Source organism: Euwallacea similis, chromosome 10 (assembly GCF_039881205.1).
Source record: "Euwallacea similis isolate ESF13 chromosome 10, ESF131.1, whole genome shotgun sequence".
In the NCBI taxonomy this organism is placed as follows: domain Eukaryota; kingdom Metazoa; phylum Arthropoda; class Insecta; order Coleoptera; family Curculionidae; genus Euwallacea; species Euwallacea similis.
In genome coordinates, this window is record NC_089618.1 from 3,535,499 (window position 1) to 3,555,310 (window position 19,812).

Sequence of the window (19,812 nt, forward strand, 5' to 3'; positions counted from 1 at the left end):
AGAAAATCTATGATTAGAGGAGAATTGTTCAAATTTTTGAACTTTCGTAAATTTTGAGTCTTAAAAGAGACATTTTTGTTAGGAAATTTAGAATTGGCAATGGCGCCTGTAAGTCAGCTGGGTCCAGTAGATCCAGTCAGCCGGTGTATTGACGTTAAAAAACAGTGGAATACCGGCGAACATTGGGTCTAAATTAGCAAAAAGTCGTTAAGGGGGCCGAAAGGGGCAATTGAGGCCCCATTTTCGCTCAGTTTACTCTTCGATATCGTTTCTTGCAGTCCGCGAAGGTCACACTAGGGAAATCGGGTCATTTTTGCCGCGTACGGAAAACTTTTCTTTGTTCTTTGCGACCGGACAAACTGGTTTTTTAGGCTGGCCCGTACGTACACGCAACCAATGGTAAGTGACCCCCCAGCTGATTTCCATCATGTGTGTTTGTGACCTTTTGGCCCCTATTGGGGGGGCAATGCCCCAAAGGGGGCACACCTGAGAAGGTGATGTCCTTTTTCTATGGATAACTGTGATTTTTTCGCCATTTCTTAAATTTGGGGCAACACAGTGGACTTTTTTCTTTTAATTGAAGGAGAGTTTAAACAAGAGCAGGATGGAAAGATTATAATATTATTTTTCATATGATTTGGAAAGTTTTATTATTGCTCACTTCCAAGGGAGCTCCTTAGTTATCCCCAAAAATATTATTAAGAGATTAGTTTAAGCTCATTGTTCGTTGCCCTGAAATGTTTGAGTAATAGAAAAAGTGTTTTTCGAAAATATCTATAAATCTGATAGTGTGATGCAATGTGGTTTGCTTTTTCGAGAGGCCACTCAGAGGACAAACCTAAAACCCAAATCCTGTATAGATACACCATTCCATTATTAGAAATAAGATTGCTTTGTATATAAACAAGCTTCAATTATTTGTACTGGAACACAAAGATGTTCAAATTCCCTTTTCCAGTTTAAGCCCTTTCTACTGGCATCTCCAGTAAATCTTATTTTTCTCTTTCAGAGCTAAAACCAATCGAAGTCAACCTTCCAGTATTACTTTGCAAGTATTAAGAATCTCCTGAAAGCACCCTCTACTAAGTATTACAAACAACCAAAGAAGACTATTAGCCTCTCAAAGTACAAAGCAAAAATGTTTTTCCAAACGTCCACTGGAAACAATGTACAAAAGTGCCCTTCAGACACAACACCCAAAACTCAACCAGCCCCTGATGAGTTGATGTTTGAGCTGGAGGACATCTGTGAGGCCAAGACCAATGAAGTCCAAGAACTGGCTTTGGACATTGTGTCCAAGATGGTGGAGAGCTGGCTGGATCCCACCAACATTGTTCAGGAGCTGCCCTGCTCTTGCAGGAGTGACGCTTTGAGCCACATTAAGGGGCCAAACTCAGTACAAAAAGAGACCAATTTTGATGGGGGTAGCAAAGGAAATGAAAAAAGGCCCCGCTGCAACACCGGGGACAAAATTGCCTCCCGAGGCCCGAATCCTGTGACAAAGGAGTATTTGAGTTTGGTCTCCCTGCATTTGCCTGTTATTTTGAGGCTGTGCTTCGCCTGTCCGTTTAGGAAAGTTCGAGAGAAGTGCCGAGGGATTTTGGAGGTTGTCAGGGTCAGTTTCTCAGCTTCGCAGGAAGGGCGGTTTTGAGTTTTTTTTTTTTTTAGGGGAAGGGGTTGCCGGTGCCTTCACCTAGGGTAATGGGGCCTAGCAGCTTCGTGCAGTTCTCAGAGGTGAGTTTTATTTTAGAATTTACATGGAAAGGTCGCGTTTCGTGCCAGGTGTAGAGTCGTAGAGAAACCAAATGCTCGCGCTTATAGGTATATTGTCAATTTTTTCGAGCGGCATAGACTGCTTGTCGTTAGGCGGAATTTGCGCGCGCTGCTGCCAAACCTGATTACTTTCCCCTAAAAATCTCATCTATGACCTCAAAACTCTGAGCTTTCCTTCACTCATCAATTCAATAAATGGCAACGCGGCCTAGATGATGATGAAACAGAGAGAAGTCACTTTAAGTCAATGTCATGGCCAAATCCTACATTTAGTTTAAGGTGTGTGCGTGCGTGTCTGCCAGTGGCGTAGGCTCCAAGAAAATTGTCTCCGCTCGAAGGATGGAGACGCGAGTTTCCGCTCCTGGTGCTTCTCCATTCTCTTATTTTTGGTTTACTCGTCCAAGGTCGGTCAGGACGACCGAGGAACGACGAAAAACAGCTGTTGATTACATGCGATTTGTTTTTCGGCCGCAGGCTATTACTGCTGATGACCGCACCATTTCTGCACAGTAAACACAATGTATTTTTCATTTGTCTAATAGGCAAAAGTGCCAGCAATGTGCGCTAGTTAAGTGGGCAACGTTCCCATAAACGTCGGCTATAAAAAAATCGATTTTATTGCTAATTACGTGCTAGTCATGTGTTTTTTTCGGCGAGTTCCTAGGGGAATCCTTTTAAAAAGACATGATACGCCACTGACTATGGTCTAGGATAGAAGTCTCAGTTATAACCAGAAAAAGTAGCGTTTTTATTGGTTGAAATTTAGAGGTGTGCAGGCAGAGTCAGTATTTCAAAATAGAGTAGGTATGTATTTTGAAGTGTATGGGAACGGATATTTTAGAATTTTTTGTGTTTTGATAAAACTGGTTCCGTCGCTAATTATAGTGCAGGAATCTTTTTTCTTGTCTACCTTATTTTTAGAAAATTGAGTATCTATTGGCTGAAATCCAGAGGCGTACAGAGCAGATATCTGAAATTATTTAGAAAGCATTTAGAAATCACTGAGAACTTAGATTTTGTGTTTTCTTTGTGTAGTGAAATGTGTACGATCCATCTTTGATCATAGTATAGAAATCTACCTTGCGACCTAAATAATTTCCACAAAAAAATAGTGTTTTCTTTAGTCAAAAAGCAGGGGCGTGCGTTCTGGTTACTTGGAAATAGTCAGAAAGCGTTTTGATATTTCTGAAAATCTCGATTTTTGGACTGGGTGTGATGAAACTGAAATGAGCCTCCTAGATCTTAGTGGGGAAGAAACTTTGTTTTGTAATCATCTTATCCACTCACATATCAGGGCAATTCTCGGTTTTTTTCTAATCCCCTGGTCACCAAATCCCTTTCGCACTGTAGACTTAGACCTTCCAGACAATTCCATTAAATAAATAAGTATATTTAGAAAAGAAGTAATAAATATTTCAGATTTATCTACAAATTAAACGCTTAACACTAACGATAAGAAATTACTTTGAAAATGCTTAGTCCTATCACATATTGCTTAATCTTTGATCTATGATCATCACAACCTTTCTCTCTTCCACGCCAACATTTTTGGTCCACAAATCTTTACTGTCTCTACAGCAGTAGACTCAATGACTTTGATCTTTACTTCCTAATAATTAAATTATGATTATCAATATTGTGTCCCTCCAAAAATATACCAGGGTAGCAGCACTGACACAGTGACGCACACCAAACACGTGAAGCTCATGCTGAGTAGGCTGTTTGATTGAGTTTCCTGCCTCCAAGGGGGCTCAAGTAACTCGTAAGACTTCCTGTGAAATTCTTTTACTTCCACGTCATGCTTGAAATTTACCCTGAAAGATGTCGCTAAAGCTTTGATTAAGATTTGAGGGTGTTTGTACCTCGAATTGACGTCTGTCTCTGACGGAATATCCCTGCGCCAGATCAAGTGACCGCTGTGGTTCTTCTCTAGAACCCATTCCGGTTCGGGTACTTGGAAATTCTCAGACATTCCGCGGCTAAAATTTTGAGTCGTAAAAGCGAAAGATAAGAATGCATGTTTATGTTATTTGTGTTCGGTGTTAAGTGATATAATAATTAGGTTTCCTGCTTGTGAAGCAATTATTGGTATCACTATGACTGGTCGAAATGGCCCCATTTATACGTTTTTTACTTATTTACCTGTTTTTGTGAATTCGATGCACTAAACTTCCTCTTTTTCGTTTCTGTCGCTTGCAACTACTGGCCCCCTTTTTCGACAGAAAACAACTTGTTTTCTGCTTCTATTAATAATGTAGTGGTCTGTGCAATATATTTTCGATTAGCCACCTGACACATCAACAACAAAACACTTTGCCACTACCACGTAGAACCGTTCGTTGTTCCATGTCGCTCTGTTGCCAATCTGTCGGTCGAATGACGTCCGTTCATCATTCCGGCAAGTGAAAGATACCAATTATTGAATGATTGACCTTCGACGTTGCCGGAGTTAATTGTTATTAAGTATAGCTGCGAATTTTACTTCGAGGGTTATCCGGGTGAGGGGGAAAAATGGGTCAATGTGGCAACCGGGGTTGAAAGTGCTGCAAAGGAAATATTCTTTTTGAAACATAATGATCCTTTCCGGTCATGTCATCTTTAGGCTAAATGGTTTTATGACTTTTTTTATAATTTTAGCAAGTGAAACGTTTTTAGTACCAGTTGACAGGATATTTGCAATTTCCTGAAATGGCTCCGTTGCTGGTGCCAAACATTTTAGAAACCAAAATCAATTTTCCACTTTTTTTTGAAATCTAGAAATTCCAAAGTTGTTATCTCTTGATTTTGAGGGATGCAGCACCGTCTTTCTAAATTTAGCAAATGGTACAATTTTCATTCTAGTAATAGTCGACCGGAATTTAGCAATTGTCTTATAGTAGTAGTTCCATTGGCGATACCAAATTTTTAAAGCATCTAAAGGTTTTTTTCTGAAAACTAAAGATTCCAGTTCTGGCTCAAAAGTATGTCAGGCAATCTCAAAAATGTATACTAAAATTTGCAAATAAATGATAAACTTTACTGCCCCCTATGCTCTGAAGCGACAAGCTTGGTTTCCGGCCTTCATCTTTAATAGGGTGCCGAATCTTCGCTCCATACAGTTTGTGCTACTATGGCCTAGGTGGCGCTACAGATGCTTGCGTGAGTCTATTCAATAATTTCCCGCCGGCAATATACTGTGTACCGTTGATTTCCATTAAAATCCAAATATTTATCTAAGAATTTACAATGTAGATATAAGTAATGGTAAATAATGACTTGTTTTTCCTGTTTCAGCTGCCGTTTATGGGAACATGCGACGAGAAGGTAAGTTAACCCATCATTTCTTAAGGTACAACCGCGAGTCCCTCGTAGAAAGAGCAAACAGTATCACATGTAAACGGAGTGATCAGCAGGCGTTTTATACGACATTTTTATAAAAATTGTGTTTATTTTTATGTCCTCGTTTCAGTTGGCAGGCGAGCCTGTAGGCAACAGGACCGGCTGAGCCGGCGAGGTTAAGATGGTCACAGTTTTCTTAGTGTTATCAGATAAAAGATCACTACGGTCCTGTTGTGTTGAGGGGTTAATTTTAGGTTCTGAGTCGTTGGCCTCAATTTTACTGCTCTTTAAGACGTAAACAAGGTCGTTCTCTTGTCCCTTTATTCAAGCTTTATTTCATCTAAAACACTGGCATTATTAAGAGAGAAAAGAAGAACGCCCCGATTCAAGTACACAATGAGATACTGTTTAAAAACCAATTAAGCCAGATAGTAATGAGTAACGAGATTAAGATTGGTCGGCAAACACGCACCGAGAACGCAACGTGTTGTTAGTATTGCGTAAGCCGCATGTTTAAACTGGGGCTTGCTTTGGTGGTGGAAGCGGCTTCAGCCCCCCTTGAAGCTGGTCATTTATTAATAGGCACACTTAATTGTTGTTTGTGTGCGAAATTTGGCCACATTTCAACCGGCTAAATTTAACTCCGTCGGAATGTGCGGAACTGATTTATTTCAAGTATTTCGCCGCGATCGTTGACATACAACTATAGGGTGAGATGCGATCTAGATCCAACCCTGGAAGGGCTCTCAATATGCGAAATTGGTGCGAGTAAACACGCATCAATCTTTCCTGACCAAGGGGCGTAAAGTCGGTGAGGAAAGTGTCACCAAAGATCAAATAAATTACGAATATATAACAATGAGCATTAGCAAAAAAATTGGATGCCTTTGTCTGTGGTTTTTGAATACAATGGCAGACGCGGAGATATCTTCATTTCATATAATGACAGCCTCAGTCATATTAAATTTGGGCCGAAAACAACCTTACGATCGAGCGGAGGTAAACTTTCCCGTCAAGGCGCCACCATTTTGTTACTGCCAACATTCAGTCGCCAAACGATCCTTCATCGCCACCCAAATAACCTATTTCCGATACATGGGATTGAATAAATAAATGGTGAGTGTTAAGGGAAAATGACAGCAGATCTGGAAATCGTGGAGGTCAAAGTGGAGCGGAAAGTGTTCAGAGAGAATCGGATTTGATTGATTGAACCTTGATCATTTTGGCAATTTTATATAGAGTTGAGTGGCCTTAGATCTGGAATTCACAAAAATTGACATCCTGGAACGTTAAAAAGTTGTTCTTTGTAAGTTGCCTTAGATCTGGATGTTTTGGAGTCCCATTAAAATGCTTTTAAGCTATCAATGTTAAGGGTAAGTTTACCTCAAACCAGGACTATGCAATCTGTTTATTCCCATAGAGTATTGACAGTTAAACGCCTGTATAGACGAAATTGAATTTTAATGATAGGATTAATAATTAAGTCGGCCTAACGTTGTGGATAATTTTCAAACTCTTAGAGGTTTTTTTTATTAAATTTAGTAAGTTCAGATACGGATACGGAAGAAGAGATAAAGAAAGGTTAGTTCAGATTGTTCTCATGATTTTTTGATGTTGATATTATTAAAAGTAGCGGTTACCTTAAATCGGGGAACTATTAATGGTTATTGTAAATCTTGAATAAGGGCGAACAATTTCTACCTACCTCGGTGTGACGGATTGAGTGGTATTAGATCTATATGTTGCGGAGGCCATGGCTCTCGCCCTGTATTTGTAGGAAATCACGATTTCGGAGCGTGTATTCGGGTTGTAGTAGGGTAAAAATATGGTATTGTTAAACTGTGCTCATGGCGTCAATGCTTGTTTGTCACCACTCATTGCCGTGGGCGTTTTTTGCGTTTTACAATTCATAATTTTGGCCCGACCACACTTTCCCTATAATTCCGACTTTTTCCAGGAGTTCAACCGATTTTTCCAGGAAAATCCGCGAAATGCGATAATCGATCGAATGGCTACGAAATAAACAATAATCGACGCCCACATATGCGGTTTAATTTTAAATCGGGTGCATTCAACTTGGATGCAGCGGGTTTAGCGACTTGTGGGATTTGGGGTGTCCAGCAGTTCCTGGTGACACAATTCTTATTATTAATGTTGCATTAAAACTTTCAATTCAGAAAGCTCAAGGCCATCTCGACAATAAAATTTGTTTATTTTCGGACATTGTATGCCCATCCAAGGCCGAAACTGTACACATTATGCGTGCAAGCGCTTAACAAGCTTAATTTTTTGCTACTGAACGTGTCCAATGTTGAGTTCATTTATGATGTTTTTTTGGGCATCTTCAAATTATTTCACAAACTACGAAACAACGTTTTAATCAGACGGCTATTTTCGTATCAGCGGGATTGTTATATAATGTAGGTCAACGATGTGTGATAAGAGGAACACAATAACAACGCAAAGCGCGCCTTTCTTTGCCTGAGTCCGAGCGTCCTCTTCGCACACCCAATTTACGTTCCGTTGATTTTGCAACATATGCGTTGTTCTGGATACGTGCGCCTAGGTTTAAGGAGGCCACATGCACCAATGTGCCTTTTAATGGCATTCTTGGCTAGGAAATGCGCCACTAGGACTAAGTCTGGATGGCGCTGAAAGCTAACAGGTGCTTGTTGCTATCCGGAAACTTTTGCTGGAAAGACAATTTTGATCTTTTGATGGCTGTTTTTATTGGGTCGTGAATTCGGGAAACGATCCTTGGCATTTGCCCGGCCTTCCGCGTGCTTCTCACCCGAAAATAAACGTGAATTCATGCCTCAGAGCGTTTTTCCAATGCTCCGGTTATTTTTAACCGCCGCACAGACTCTTATCGCAATGAAGTAGCCTTATTCGTCTAACCTTGTTGGGAAAAAATCGAAACGAAAACAAAGTTGATAAGTCCCACTTGGTGACGCACATGGATATTGTAATATCCAGTTATACTCATTTATCCGACTCCGAACTTATGCTCCTTCGACTTTTTCTAATCCAATAAAAAGAGGGCATGACTCTTACTTTTGCTCGGGTTTATTTACCCAATATGCCGCGGCCCCCAATTAAAAAGTAATCTAATTTAGGGTTGTTATCGCATCATCTGAGCTCTCGAAGGGTCTTCGAAAACCCCTCTTGCAATGCCCGTCCGTGCTTGCATCATCCCCGATAAAGATTGTTTTGAACCTTGAGATTTACATTATTTTCTTTCGGCCAACAAATGATTATCGTCAATAACTTCATTTAGCTAATATTTGCTTTCAATTTACTGTCTGGACTAATCGGGTCATCTTTGTCTTACTATCGCCATTCCGACAAATCGACAACTCCGCCCCCATGATAAACTGAATCATTGTCATCCATCTCTAATAGTTATTTTCAAATTTCCCTGGCCAGCAGAAATTTGGCGACGATTTAGCAACGCCGCCAGCGGCCCTGAGCTGGTTGCTAAGCGATCAGCTGATCCGCGTTTCCTACCCGACCGAATGAGATCAGCTGTGGCGACGTTGCCGCACGCACCACCGAAAGTGCGTGTGCGGAAGCGCTTTTCGGACCCAGTGGCGTCTCACCGGTGGGAGAAAGAAATAGGTCGGGTACCTGGGTTCGAATGTCATAAATAAAGTGGTTTTGGGCGCTGTAAGGCATTAAATGCCATTTGGTGTTGGCGGGGTGATGCCGGTTTTCGAAATGGTTAAGGAGGCCTTGAGTCATCCGGTTAGTTCTCTGGTGATGGAGTGGTTCAGGAAAAGAACGGAGGTACTTATTTGTTGTTTATTTATTTATTTTTATTAAGAAATAGGCCAAAAACTGCAAGGGTATGGTTTTTTTGAGAATCATGGCAACGCCGTAAATAATTTGCCAAACAAAAGAACAACTTCACGTTGCCGTTTATGTTGAATTTTCTTATTTTTACAGTCAAATAAAACCACAATTTTATCCTCATTTTAAACAATAGAGCGACCATATTATCTGATACATGTTTTAGAACAATATGTATTGTAAGGGTAACGTCGTAACCATTTTGGCAGTAATTTGACATAACGTCAAGACAAAGGCATATCAATGTCATCTAAGCTCGATTAAGTATAAAATTTTTAGAAAACAAAAGCGAAATTGCTTTGTTGTCACTTAGTACTTGTCTTGGTAGGTAGTGTAACGTGCCAGATTTTGGAAATCGAAAGCAAATCGCGTTGTTGCCATCTCTCTCTCAGTTTTTCCTAATTTTTGAGTATTATCAGGTCGGACTTTGGGTTTCGCCTGCAATGATAGATGTTTGTCAATGAGGCGCAGCGGAGTTGCCACATCTCGGACCGGTTACCATTGACAACCGGGCCGGTATCGGAGAAATTTCACTTTTGCTTACATCGCGGCTATTCGAGCAGCGGTCCGGTTTAGTTAGTAGGTTTTTAGTCGTAGAAGGTTTCGGATAGTTCGCGCTTCATTCTCACGCACAAACATGCTCGAGTGACGTTTGTCCGAACATCGCCGTACCGGACTTTCGCCACACCGCGATGACCGGACCAACAAGACTGATCTTCCCAAGTCCACGCCACTGTTAATAAAACCATTGTGTTCAGAAATCCGTGATTTAGATTAACCGATTCTTCCTCGATTTGCCAATCTATTATTAGAACAATAGGAAAGATTGCCCCGAGTGGGCAAAGGTGCCACAAAACAAAGGAAAACTTGCATCCTCAAAATTCCGGTGGCCCGTCAGCAGGTGGGGGGTGGCCCCAGTGAGGGGGCTGTCCCTCTGGACCACCTCTCCAACCCCAACCACCTAGATGTAAGTATGTGGTTTGCTGGCAGAATTGCTGGATTTAGCGATTGCAGAAAAAAATAGAAATTAATGTCACGTCGGTAGTTTCATTAATATTAATGGCGTGAAGGGTCTGCGACGCACAGTTGGTTAATTATATGTAAACTGACTCATTATCCTGTTCCTGTTTCGACATGTTCATGACCATCATCATTCCCATCAATGTTGACACTAGGGAGACCGTTCATTTAAGACTTCGTTAGTTCAGGTTTATATAGTCCAAACGTTTCGATAAACGGTCAACGCCTTTATCATGATTTTGGCTAAAATTTACATATTATTACGAAACATAGTCAGGCTTAGGAATTTCAATAATACTTAAACAAGGCGTTCCATGGCAATAAAAATTCGGGTCTCATTAGAAGTTTTAGTCATCAGTATCGTTCTTTGGTGCGGCTATATTAATTTTGAACCCTTTTTTAAGCTCTCTTTAGTGTAGGACATTTAAAGTTAAAAGCTTCTTTATTATTAGGTTAAAAGCTTTGAATGGTAATAGCCAGATGTTCTAGAATAAATTTCTAGGATTTGGCTATTATATGAGGTAGCTATTTTCTATAAGTAGGAAAGCCGTTTTCTTATGGTACAGATTTTTAAATTGTATAATACAACAGATAAAAATTGGTGCTGCCGCTGCAACTCTGCAATTTTTTAAAATTTTATAAAATTTTTATCACAATTAACATATATTGCAGTGGCGTAGCCGTTTTTCATCGCAAAAAGTGGCTTTGCCCCTCGCCAAAAAGGGCCTATATATTTTTTTTCCCACATTTTGTTTTAAATTCTTCACATTCAAACGCGAATTTCAGTAGCATAGGTATTCCTTTTTATATCCTTCTGGAAATTTTTGCATTTAATATTTTTTAAATCATAATATATTGGAATTTCAACTTTATTACTCCGTGCAGTAAGATGCATGTTTTCTGCTCGCCATTGGACCGTACCTCCTATGTCTCTCAATGAATTAATTTCTATTGTACGTTTCAGCATTAACTTCATTGGCGTACCTGTTTTATTCCCTTAAGTAACCCATTTTACTCTTACGAAATGTCGTAGTTCATGTCAATATAGCGCCGACAATCATCTATAGTTTTTACTTACGCCCCTTCATAGATGGCGCCACACCTCATTATCAACATTTTCGCAACAAAAACGCATAAAACCATTCTGTTTTGCTCTTCAAATACATTCAGCGATTGATCAAAGACCTTGAACGGGCTTCAAATTTATTCCTCGGGTTAATTTAAATTCGAAATTCGCACAAACGATAATGTCAAGTTTCCCTTTTTCAGCGCTAGATGACGCGTACAAGACGAGCTCACTTTTACAAGGTTTTTGTGGGCGTTTATGTCGATTTTGGAATGCTAAAATTTTTGTTTAATTGCATTGTTTAAGTAAGAAATTAAATTGAGGTGCGGAGTTGTTCGTTTGTGTAAACACGATGACGCGTTTGTCAGTGTTTCAGCTGCTGTCATTTCGTAGTCGTTTTGGGGTCGTTTAGCCATTGCATCAGGACAGTGCACTCGGGGTAATTTTCAGGGCAGATTGTTATGAAACATATGTAAAGAAGTTGTTTACGCGCTGTGGTTCATTATTATTCGCGACTAAAAGATAATTAAGCGTGATGTCGATTAATATGAATTTATTATTGTCTATATGCATGACCGCTTTAATGGAGGACAACAAGCCGGGAGACCTCTCTAATACGGGAAATCGTGTAGAGGTTTCCATGAAATGCCATGATTCGTCTCGCCTCCGAATTGTCTGTTAGCAACAGTTTATCACCTATATCATACTGGTGATTAGTATCCTTGAGAGCTTTCCGATAAGATTAGTTCTGAAAAAAATACGCTCATTAGATACACGATATTCAAACTAGCAACAAGACAATACCACCCCCCTCCACCGGTCCTCCCTTCTTTGTGACGCTTTTCTCGCTCGTGGAGGAATTAATTCGAAACCGGTCAAGTTGTTATGATTGTGGCCATCAAATCGGTCAGCTTAACAATCGAAAACGATGACCGGAGGTTTTCTTGCCGGTAGACTTTGGGAGCGGCCTAATTCGAGCCTTATGTAATTCCGGTGACACGTGGCTGCAGCCTCTCTAGACGCTTATAAATCCAGATGTTTACTCTCTCTCTTTCTCATTCTAATCTCGCATCTATTTTTCATAAACGATTCCTCGTGTCGTCTAAGGGGACCCGGCTATCAGGTTGTGCTGCAAAGAAACAATTTCGCGTCATACTTTGATACGAGCTTGTTTTTCGCCCTTGAACGAGGCTTTTAAAAATAGAAACCTTTTAAAATCGAAAGCTTAATATCATATAAACTCTAGGGAAAATTTGTTTTTTTTTTTATTCGATTGACGTATGGGATCCCTGCGTCTTTGATCAATGCCAGCAAGCTAACACGTCGCGGAGTATCGGATGACTTTGATAGATGCATGCAGGGACATCTGTTGGACAATTAATGTTCCATTTTTGATACTCGTGCGAAAACTCTTATAATAGAACTCGTTTCCTAGAAGTGAAAATCAGGCGGTCTATAAGTCTGATTTTGGGACACTGCCCTGCCTTTTAGTTATAGATGAATTTAATTAGTAAATTTCAAATATACATTGACAGTGGTGTCGCCTGATTGGTAAAGAGCGATAAAAAATATGAAAAATTAGATAATAAAAGTCGTATTTTTGTTCTTGTTGTTCCTGTCTCTGAAATTCCCGGAATATATCCCTTTTTACGAAAGTTTTTAGTAATTTTCCTAATATCCTATTTTTGGCACCCGACAAAAATGCATATATTTTAAAAGTGCATTTAACAGTTCAAAACACTTTTGAACCGAGTTTAAATAATTGAAACAATGGCGTCGGGAAGTTATAAAAAGAGAGGTCAACAAATCTGTATAATGAATGTTATATTTTTCCATCTGTGTGTTTATGATATAATTAATTTAAATTAACTTTGGTTAATTGTGCCCTTCTTAGGAGGATTTTTGATTTTTACTCAAACGCAGTGACGTAGCCTGTTTGCGAAAGCCGAGACATTTTTTTTTTTTTTTTAATGAAAGGCTGATTGTCATTTTTCTCTCCGTTTTTTGTCTGTGTATACACCTTGGATTAAAGGAAATAAATGGTTACAAATTGTAAGTTTAGTATGTACTTTGAGGAAGAACTAGTGACGCGGTCTCTTTCTAAAACATGAAAAAATGGTTGAAAAACGAGGTGTTATAGATGTCACTTTTTTGTTGAAGTTTTTTTGTGAAAGTAATCATGTTCGTGAAGGTAAATTCAGGGGCTTCCTTAACTGCTTTCTAGAGTTGAGAGAAATTATTGAAAAATGGAGAGTTGGATTCGTCTGTTTTTTGCCATGTAAATTTTCCCGAGTACGCCTCTGATGCTTAAAAAGTGCATTTTAAAATTTTGTTACTTATTTTTTTCTTTTTTGATTTGCAAATGTCACAGTGTGGAAAAGTGTGTTGCTTTATGCCGAATTTAGCTGTGGTCTTAGCACTTGTAAATGGCGCCATGCCCCGCTCAATGACGTAATTTCTGTTTATAAAAAATAATAATAATTAAGTAATGTTGCTTTTTAAGTTTCTTTTTATATATTTACGTCCTATAATGTTGAAAAAACAGGGTTTTCACTTATTTTCATTTTATTACTTTCAGACTTGACTAAACTCAGTGACGTAGTCTATTTCTAAATACTGTAAAAATAAAGTTAAAAATCGTTGTTACCTCTCTTGTCCTTGATACTAATCTATAGACATTTGAGGCTTAACGACGATGAAGTCAGGAGCGTCCTTTGAGAGATTCAAAATTTTATTTAGACCGTTACAGAATATTCCACAGCATGTTTAATGCCTTAAATATTCATTGGGATATTCGGGGCTTTCAAATGGAGTAACCAAGACTGGCCCTCTTAAAATTGACCCAATAGCCTTTTTTCCTAACCACACTAATAACAAGAAGATAAGAGATAAATAATTACTAATTAATGCAATCTATCAAAATGAGAACGCTCGTTGGAGGAAAATGAGATTTTTAGCTGCGCACAGGGGCGAACTCGCCCCTGCGCCTGATAAGGAGTCATTGACTGCGACTTAACGAGTTTGACCCAAATAAACTCAACGACGATTGATAAGGGATTTGTTAATAACAGTTTTCAAGGACGTAATTCGTTGCTAAGAGGCAGTGCAGTGCCGGCCTAATTTTATATTTGTTTAAAAAGATCCTGTGTTTAAGATGACTGAAGAAGAGATATAAGACATTACCTATTTTAATATATTGTCTATTAATTGTTGTTGCACATAGATAGTGATAAATGCAAATGCGCTTCACGTGTTCCAAAGGCGATAAGCGCAAGGACAAATCATTAATAATTCAAAATTTTTTTTTGAGATTTTCTCCGGTTTTCTATTTAAGAACCGGCTCGAACCGGTTCTTCATTTTTTATGCAATTTTCCCAATCTAGCCAGTTATTTTATCAATATTCACGATTGCGAAAGCTCAGTGAAACACGGCCATAGCGTAACATTTAGAAACCGATCTGCGTAACAACATTTGTTTTGTGTCCGATTATGTGTTAATGTAGGGTCGATTCGAAGCGCGAGTGCATGCTCCAAGGGGTGAGATTTGTTAACTTTTTCGGGGCGTATTCACCAAGCTGTCCAAAAATACTGGAAGGATCGCGGTATGTGAGGTTCCACTATCTTCTTTGTTGTCAGTGATTCTTTACTATTTCAGTTTCAAGACCGTCGTCGTTCTGGAAATTGTCAAACTTCACGTTTGGCAGTTTCCAGCACAGCGACGTGAGTGCATCTGGAAAGATGCGCAGGAACAAAATCTTTGTAAATAAAGTCTTTTTCAATAGCGGAGATCTACGACACGTGTATTTAAATGCTCTAATTTAATTATTGGCAGCAGAAGTCGAGATAAAAGGACGGACGCGCTCACGCAACGTTCGTTTTAAATATCAAACGATGGAAATAGCAATAAACCTTATTATATTCTTGAATTTGTAATTATTTAAAACCCTGTTAAGTTGTTTACTCGTTACAAAGCGGACACTGTTGCCGCTCTCTCGGCGAAAGGCGACAATTCTAGGGCGGTAGTCGCCCTTTCGGTGCGTTAGCTTGAAGTATGAAAATTCCTTTTTTTCTATAAAAGTTTTAAGGAGTTGTTTAAGGACCTAAAACTGGTGGGTTGAGGGTTACAATAGATGACGATGTGGCAACATTGTGAAAATGTATAATAAAACACACTGGCATATTAGAAGGTGCGTAGGTTTTTATCGTCCGCTACAAACAAATAGAGACCCGCGCATCTGTAATTTGGGTGTTTATTTTAACTTGGGTACTTTCGAATGGTCTCAATAATTATTGAGAAATCCTCAAGGATTTCCCGCATAAAGTGACAACAATGCGGAAACACGATTGCAATTACATTGTTGCCATTTTTTTTTGCGCAGACGCACACTCTTTTCGTGGACGCCTTCCTGCAAAACAATCGCCTGGACCATGTATCCCAGGTAATGGGGTACCACCCTTCTTACCTGGAGCAGTTCCTGAAGACACAGCACTTCATCTTGCGGGGAGATGGCCCCCTGCCCTTCGACTATCGCCACTACATCGCCATCATGGTAAGTTTGTTTAAGAAATCAAGGTTGGGGGGGACTTACATCGGTTACATACATTGTTGCGTGGTCCCGCGTGGGTTAAGTTGTTGATTTATGCCGCTGCGTTTCGCTCTGTTAGGTACTGGCGGCACGTGTAAGGCCTGTTTTCCTTTCGAGAACCGCGAGGTCACTCTTCGTTCGATTTAGGAAAAATTCTCTTCTTCTTAAGGTGTTTGTGTCGATGTTTGTCTAGTTTCCAGCGCCACCTAACGGAAGAGCGCGGAAAGAGGTTAGGAGTAATTCAGAAGAATCTTACTGGGTTCAATTTTTAAAGGTACATCCTTGAAAGTCTGGGAAAAAGCTTAACTTTCAACTGAATTTGCTATTATATGAAGCAGTGCTGACCCAAAATAAGAATCAAAATTCTCGAAGATATTTCTTATTTAACTACTACATTGTAACATTTTATTTCTCGGTACATGTTATTTATCACATACATTAAGGAAATCCGTAATATACGTATCGTTCTATTATGCTCAAGGTTTTGCGATTACATATTATTGTTATTTAGCGCATTTTGGCTTAGTTTACACCAATTAAATAACATTAAGATATTTGCTCCAATTCTAGCGCCCCCTTTTGTCTACAGCCCAAAGTTGAACTTAAAGAGCATTAGAACGCTGCATTACCATTGCACCAATTATCACTATTTTCGCTATTAATTCATAGATGTTGCTTCTACCACAGCTCTTTAAATTTTTTTGTCTAATTTACATGTATAATCAAATAATGAATTGGAAACAATTTTGGGCAACAATTTAAGTAAACGAACGATTCAAAGTACGAACCAAACATGTGTTTTTTATGATTCTCTCGTTATTTCCAATTAAGAATTATTTATTAGTTTGATACTGGTATCTTACCAATCACATTACGGGCATTTTTTCACAGTTTTTAGCTGGTATAAAATGATCCTTAATGAGTTAATTATGGAATCATAAACACGCAATAAAAATGTTTTTTTCTTTACGTGGTTTAATTATTGCGGATCCAACAATTTGCAGGCCGCAGGAAGGCACCAGTGCAGCTATATGATCGCTCTGCAAAAGCACGAATTCCTGTTGCAAGGTGGCGACCAGAACTGGTTGAGGGGGTTGAAGTGTGTGCCTCAAAAATTGAGGAACCTCTATGATATTAACAAGATCTTGGCGCACAGGCCGTGGTTGCTACGTACTTCTCATATTGAGGTAAGTCTTGTTAAGGTCAATTAGAGATAGTTCTCAGCAAAATCACTCTCACAGAAACTGACAAAATGCGGTAATGACTCCTGGTCATTGGCGGAGGTGGTGCATGCCATCGTCATCCTCACCCACTTCCATTCACTCTGCTCGTTTGTATTCTCCTGCGGAGTGAACCAGGAGTTGGATCATGCCGGCGGTTACGAGTACCCGGGAGGGCTGTGTCCAGTTTCGGGCTCCACTGTCCTATCAAAATCGGCCGACGTCACTGGCGCCAATATGCCCGAAGATAGGCAGGAAGTTGATTTGACAGTAGGACGGCAAGGTGAATTTCTCGTTTCGGAAGGTTATTCTTCATATAAATAGGGATCATTCACATATATTAACTCTTTTTGAAAACCTTAGTCGTTTTCGAGAAATTTACTACGAATATGCACTTTCGCCATTGTCAAGGTTTTTAAAATTATCTCACCAAAAGATGAGGCCAAGTTACTGTGTCTCCACCCTTTTCTTGTTACTTTGCCCGCACATCAAACATTAAATTAAAAATTCTTGACAATTTCGAATGCGCCGAGTGATTAAATCAGTGTTCATTTATTTGGGTTTAAATATGTGCCAACTGAATTCTTAATGAAGACACTCTTAATCGTGGCGAATGCGCTAAACTCAGCTTAAAGAAAGCATCATTGCCTTTATAATAACCATATACCATTTTAAATATTTTGTTTGCTAAAAAAATAAATTGCGGTCCTGCATGTTGCATTTCCTTGAGGAAACACCTACATCTCTCATTTTTTCTTTAGAACCTTCTTTAACAACTGCTTATACTATTACACTTTCTCCATATTTCAACAATTTTTACAATAATTTAGTAGCTTCTCTCCTTTCGCATTCACCATTACTACGAATTTCCTATGTTCAAATCAAAGAAGTTGACTAAATGGTTTTTTTTTAATAAAGATTGGGGTGAAGTGGTGGGTGCTTGTCCCCCCTCGCCCACTGAGCCCGAAGTGGGGATCACCACCTTAATGCAACGAATGAAGACCCTATCGGAACAAACCGAGGAGTGCACCCCTGTGGAATTGGCCAAAAGATTTGAAAATATCGAGGTTGGTTCTTTTTTATTGGTCTAAAGTGCAGTGGGACAAAGAGGTTCTTTAGGTACAATCAGCGGAGCTGGGAGTGGTTGGCCCCGAGCCTCAAGAAACTCCTGCGGACATCAGCTACTTCGTGGATGACCCCGGTTTCCAGTACCAGGATTTTGCCAAACGAGCCGAAAGCGACATCCACACGTTTCGCGTGCAAGATTACTCTTGGGACGACCACGGTTATTCCACAGTGAATCGACTTTACAACGACGTGGGTACCCTGTTAGACTCCAAATTCAAGACGGCCTATAATCTAACGTATTATACCATGGGAGGTCGCACCGACGTAGATACATCTCGATTCAGGCGCGCTATCTGGAATTACATCCAGGCATTATTAGGAATCCGACACGATGATTATGATTATGGAGAGATCAACGCCTTGGTAGAGAAATCCCTGAAGAGCTTCATCAAGACTGCTTGCTGCTACCCAGAACGTGTCACTAAAAAAGTCTACGACCGGGTGATGCGCGAGTTCCGGCACAGTGAAAAAGTCCACGTAAATCTCATGGTTTTAGAGTCACGTATGCAAGCCGAACTTATCTACGCCCTGCGCACGGTCAACCGCTACCAGCTCTATAATTGAGCCTCAACTGATGCCATGTGATTTGGTTTTTGTTTATGTGTACATTTGACTAACGCCGCTAGGGGCCAGGATGTTTATTTACCGAGGTTAGTCTCGATTATTGTTCAGTTGTCGACCGATTTGAAGGAATTCGTCAAGGTCAAGCAAAAGAGCCATTACTCACTATATTTTGTTAATTATTTTTTATTGTAAGTACAAATCGAGACAGGCCCAGCTAATGATGCCTCAGTTCAATATTAACCGCGGTTTGAGTTGCGTACACGAATTTCCCGGCATTGAATATATTGCGTTGATCTCATTTCCATTAAGTTCGGTGGCTCGGTTAGTAGTCATCATCAGATGGGCCCGTCACTCTAAATCCGGTTACGTCGTATCGACGTACGCTTCATATCTGAGTGCAGGATTTCAAGAAACAAGGGGGCAGGGCCACCCCACGATGGCGCCCCGCCCTATTTTGTGATATTTAATAATTATATTATCAATGTGATCATGTGAATAGTTTTTTAGAATCTGTCTTTCGATTATACATAATTGCGTGTAATTGAAAGACGACGTAATCAGAGTTATTATTATTAATTTTTTTGATGTTATAAACCGTTTAGACTGCTAGTGAGACGTTAATTTAATAATTATAATACGACACGCAAAATAAATGGAGAGTGTGAGAAATATATAGTTTTTGAAATTTAGGTGATAAGCGTTTTATTTCGTCGTGTGTGGCTGATTGTGATCTGCCCGGTTTATAGCAAATGTAGGTGAACGGTGGAGGCGCTGGGCCACCAAATAGTGAGGACGATCTTGCCCTGTAGCAGGGAAAATGAGGGCGACACCTTGTGGACAAAATATTAGACAAGAAATTTGAGGTTATAATTTGTTACTCTTTTGTTTACGTACTATATATTTTGCAGTCGTTTGAAAGATATTTATAGTTATTTCTGCAAGTGTATTTTGGCCGAGGGTAACTCATAAAAGGTACTTGTTTTGAACCAAACGTGTTGTGAGCAATTACATAAGGTGAGTTCAGTTTTTCAAGATGTAAATGTTGTTTCTCCACATTACACCCGGTATCTCCGGACATTGTAAAAAACCAGAAAAATATGCAAATGCAATCAATATATGGTCTATTGACCTTGCTAAAGATCAACAACTTTAGACGAAATTGCAAAATGTGAGCAATTCGTTTGGAAAGCTCAATTATAACAACTCTTGTATTGGCGCCATTTCGAGAGTCTCATATTAAAAATTCTGTAGTGGGCCAAATACCATAAGACCTAATGCTCTCTGAAAG

The 19,812-nt window shown here is 39.6% G+C and overlaps 2 protein-coding genes across 2 annotated transcripts; one reads left to right on the forward strand and one right to left on the reverse strand.

Annotated features, from left to right (window-relative positions):
• Positions 1-127: 127 nt before the first annotated feature.
• On the forward strand, positions 128-19,213 carry Sesn (Sestrin). Its single transcript, XM_066394582.1, has 9 exons — positions 128-399; positions 1,010-1,615; positions 1,669-1,734; positions 5,047-5,076; positions 15,406-15,576; positions 16,617-16,799; positions 16,854-17,115; positions 17,751-17,899; positions 17,952-19,213. Exons 2-9 carry the CDS (start codon positions 1,139-1,141, stop codon positions 18,522-18,524), a joined length of 1,911 nt encoding a protein of 636 aa, XP_066250679.1. The 5' UTR covers positions 128-399; positions 1,010-1,138; the 3' UTR covers positions 18,525-19,213.
• On the reverse strand, positions 3,143-4,169 carry LOC136411834 (uncharacterized). Its single transcript, XM_066394583.1, has 3 exons — positions 3,916-4,169; positions 3,636-3,752; positions 3,143-3,587 (listed from the first exon to the last, which is right to left on the reverse strand). Exons 2-3 carry the CDS (start codon positions 3,743-3,745, stop codon positions 3,404-3,406), a joined length of 294 nt encoding a protein of 97 aa, XP_066250680.1. The 5' UTR covers positions 3,746-3,752; positions 3,916-4,169; the 3' UTR covers positions 3,143-3,403.
• Positions 19,214-19,812: the final 599 nt, after the last annotated feature.

Coding starts and splice junctions, on each gene's coding strand:
- Sesn (XM_066394582.1), top strand. CDS start 1,139: ATGTTTTTCCAAACGTCCACTGGAAACAATGTACAAAAGTGCCCTTCA. Junction 1,735..5,046: donor GCTTCGTGCAGTTCTCAGAG/GTGAGTTTTATT, acceptor TTCCTGTTTCAG/CTGCCGTTTATGGGAACATG. Junction 16,800..16,853: donor TACGTACTTCTCATATTGAG/GTAAGTCTTGTT, acceptor TCACTCTCACAG/AAACTGACAAAATGCGGTAA.
- LOC136411834 (XM_066394583.1), bottom strand. CDS start 3,745: ATGTCTGAGAATTTCCAAGTACCCGAACCGGAATGGGTTCTAGAGAAG. Junction 3,588..3,635: donor GAGACAGACGTCAATTCGAG/GTACAAACACCC, acceptor GACATCTTTCAG/GGTAAATTTCAAGCATGACG.